Here is a 1,942-nt window from a genome sequence, read left to right as displayed (position 1 = left end):
TCCCTGCCACCCAGCCCTGAACCCTGGGTCTCCTCCAACACTTGAGCTTGTCTTCCCAGCCAGCGGGGGCCCTCCCTCTGCGCTCACCCCCACGGCACTCGGACGGGACAGTCAGTGCTGGGCAGTGAGCGGGGCTAGGGTCCCGGTCAGTGGCCATGTCAGAGCACAGGTGGTGGGTGTGGCTGAGCGGGGGTGGGGCGGCCACAGGCCTACCTTGGGGATGAGGAAACCCCGCAGTTCAATGTCGCGGGAGGTCATGTGGGGCACGCCCAGGGGGACGATGTCCCCAAAGCGCTGCACCTCGTGGACCACAGCCGTGGTGAAGGGCATGCGGGCCTGGTCCGCCATCTCTGGTCGCCGCGCTTGCCCTACTGTCTCATCGATCTCCTTTTGGACCCGGTCTGGACAGGCAAGCATCCCTTCAGGGGTCAGGGCCCGGAGGTGGGGGTGGGGTCTGGGCTCTGGCCTATGAGGGGGTGAATCGGGGGCTGGCCCATGTGGAGAAGGAAGTCACTCTGACCTCAGAGTCAGGACCCAGCCTCTGCGTAGCCAAACTCAGCTCAGGGACCATAGCTGACCCTTTCCTGCCTCCCCCATCCCACCCGACCCCCAGGCCAGGCTCACGCTGCACATCCGGGTGCAGGATCATGAGCAGGAGGGCCCAGGCCAGTGTGGTCGAAGTGGTCACCATCCCCGCAGAGAACAGGTCAGCCACCACCATGCGCAGGTTCTCACTGTTGAAGCTGCTCCTGGGGTCCTCCTTGGCCTGGCCATGCAGAGGGCGGGCAAAGGGGCAGAGGGAGGGAGCCCTCCAGTGGCCCCCCCAGTACTCCCAGCAGCCTGGGGGCCCAACCCCTGGGCTTACCTCATGGCACCACCCACAGCCCCCGCCCCCATCCCTGGCAGCTGCCCCTCACCTTCTCCACCTCATCCAGGAAGGCGTCAGTCAGGTCTCGGGGTGGCTGGGCTGGGTCCCGGGTCATCTTGTGCTCGGCGAGCAGCTCGTCCAGAAGAGCCATGAAGGCCCTCTGCCCCTTGAAGACCTTGGCAGCCAGCCCCGGGATGCGCAGCAGCACAGGGACCGATTCCAGCACCTGGACGGGCACAGGTGTGGGTCCGGGGCGGGCCTTCCTGCGCCCAGGTGTCCTCTGGACAAGTCAGGTCCCAAGGGGTTGCCACCTTGCCCTGCTTCCTCCCTACATGCGGGGCTCAACCTGACCGACCTCCTCCCTTGGCCTGTGCTGCCCGAAGGTAAACCTGAAATCTCCCAGTCATGGCTTCTGATGAGGGAGGTGCAGGCCCCTGGATGTCCTGGGGCTGTGACCCTGGCGCGCCTCTCCCTCTCGGTGTCTTCGGTCTCTCCCCTCCAGGCCTGTGCTCTTGCAGAGGCCCCTTCTGAATGCCCTTCTCCAGCGCCCCCTGTATAACCCTCCTCCCAGGAGGTACATTGGAGGTGGGGGCCCCCACGACTCCCCCACCTGGCGCAGGATTCCCGACTCCTCCTTCAACCCTTCCTCCATCTGGTCCATCAGCTTGAGGAAGCGCGGGTCCTCATACTCAAAGCGGCGCCCATAGATGAGGGAGGAGATCACGTTGCTCACGGCTCTGTTCAGGAGGGCGTTGGGGCTGAAGGGGAGCCCTAGGGAAGGGGGTGCAGAGCGGGTTCGCGTCCCTCCTCTCGTGCCCAGCCCCTGCCCCTCCTCGCCCTCAGCCTCCGCACTGACCGGCCTGGTCCTCGAATGCGGCGCAGAGACAGGCGGCCTCCTCGGTCACCCACTGCTCCAGGGACTTCTTGCCCAGGCCGAAGTCGCGCATGGTGGACACGGAGAAACGCCGCTGCTCGCGCCACGCGTGCCCATAGCGCGCGAGGATCACTCCTGGGAGCGGGGAGTGGGCGCTGGCCCCATCTCTGCTGCACTCGTGGCTCCGGGGCTCTCCCTCC

The 1,942-nt window shown here is 66.3% G+C and overlaps 1 protein-coding gene across 1 annotated transcript in view; it reads right to left on the bottom strand.

Moving 5' to 3' along the window:
* LOC102753093 (cytochrome P450 2D17) overlaps positions 1–1,942 on the bottom strand; it is an 18,796-nt gene that overhangs the window by 13,115 nt on the left and 3,739 nt on the right. Inside the window, exons 4-8 of the mRNA XM_006775949.2 lie at positions 1,725–1,917; positions 1,479–1,639; positions 918–1,094; positions 625–766; positions 214–401 (exon numbers count right to left, since the gene is read on the bottom strand). Of these exons, the coding sequence (XP_006776012.1) occupies positions 214–401; positions 625–766; positions 918–1,094; positions 1,479–1,639; positions 1,725–1,917 (861 nt within the window). The remainder of the gene's footprint in view (positions 1–213; positions 402–624; positions 767–917; positions 1,095–1,478; positions 1,640–1,724; positions 1,918–1,942) is intronic.

The sequence above is a fragment of the Myotis davidii genome, unplaced genomic scaffold, assembly GCF_000327345.1.
Source record: "Myotis davidii unplaced genomic scaffold, ASM32734v1 scaffold428, whole genome shotgun sequence".
Lineage (NCBI taxonomy): Eukaryota > Metazoa > Chordata > Mammalia > Chiroptera > Vespertilionidae > Myotis > Myotis davidii.
The sequence above is the reverse complement of the archived record's forward strand: the minus strand, read 5'-3'. Positions and strand labels throughout refer to the sequence as shown.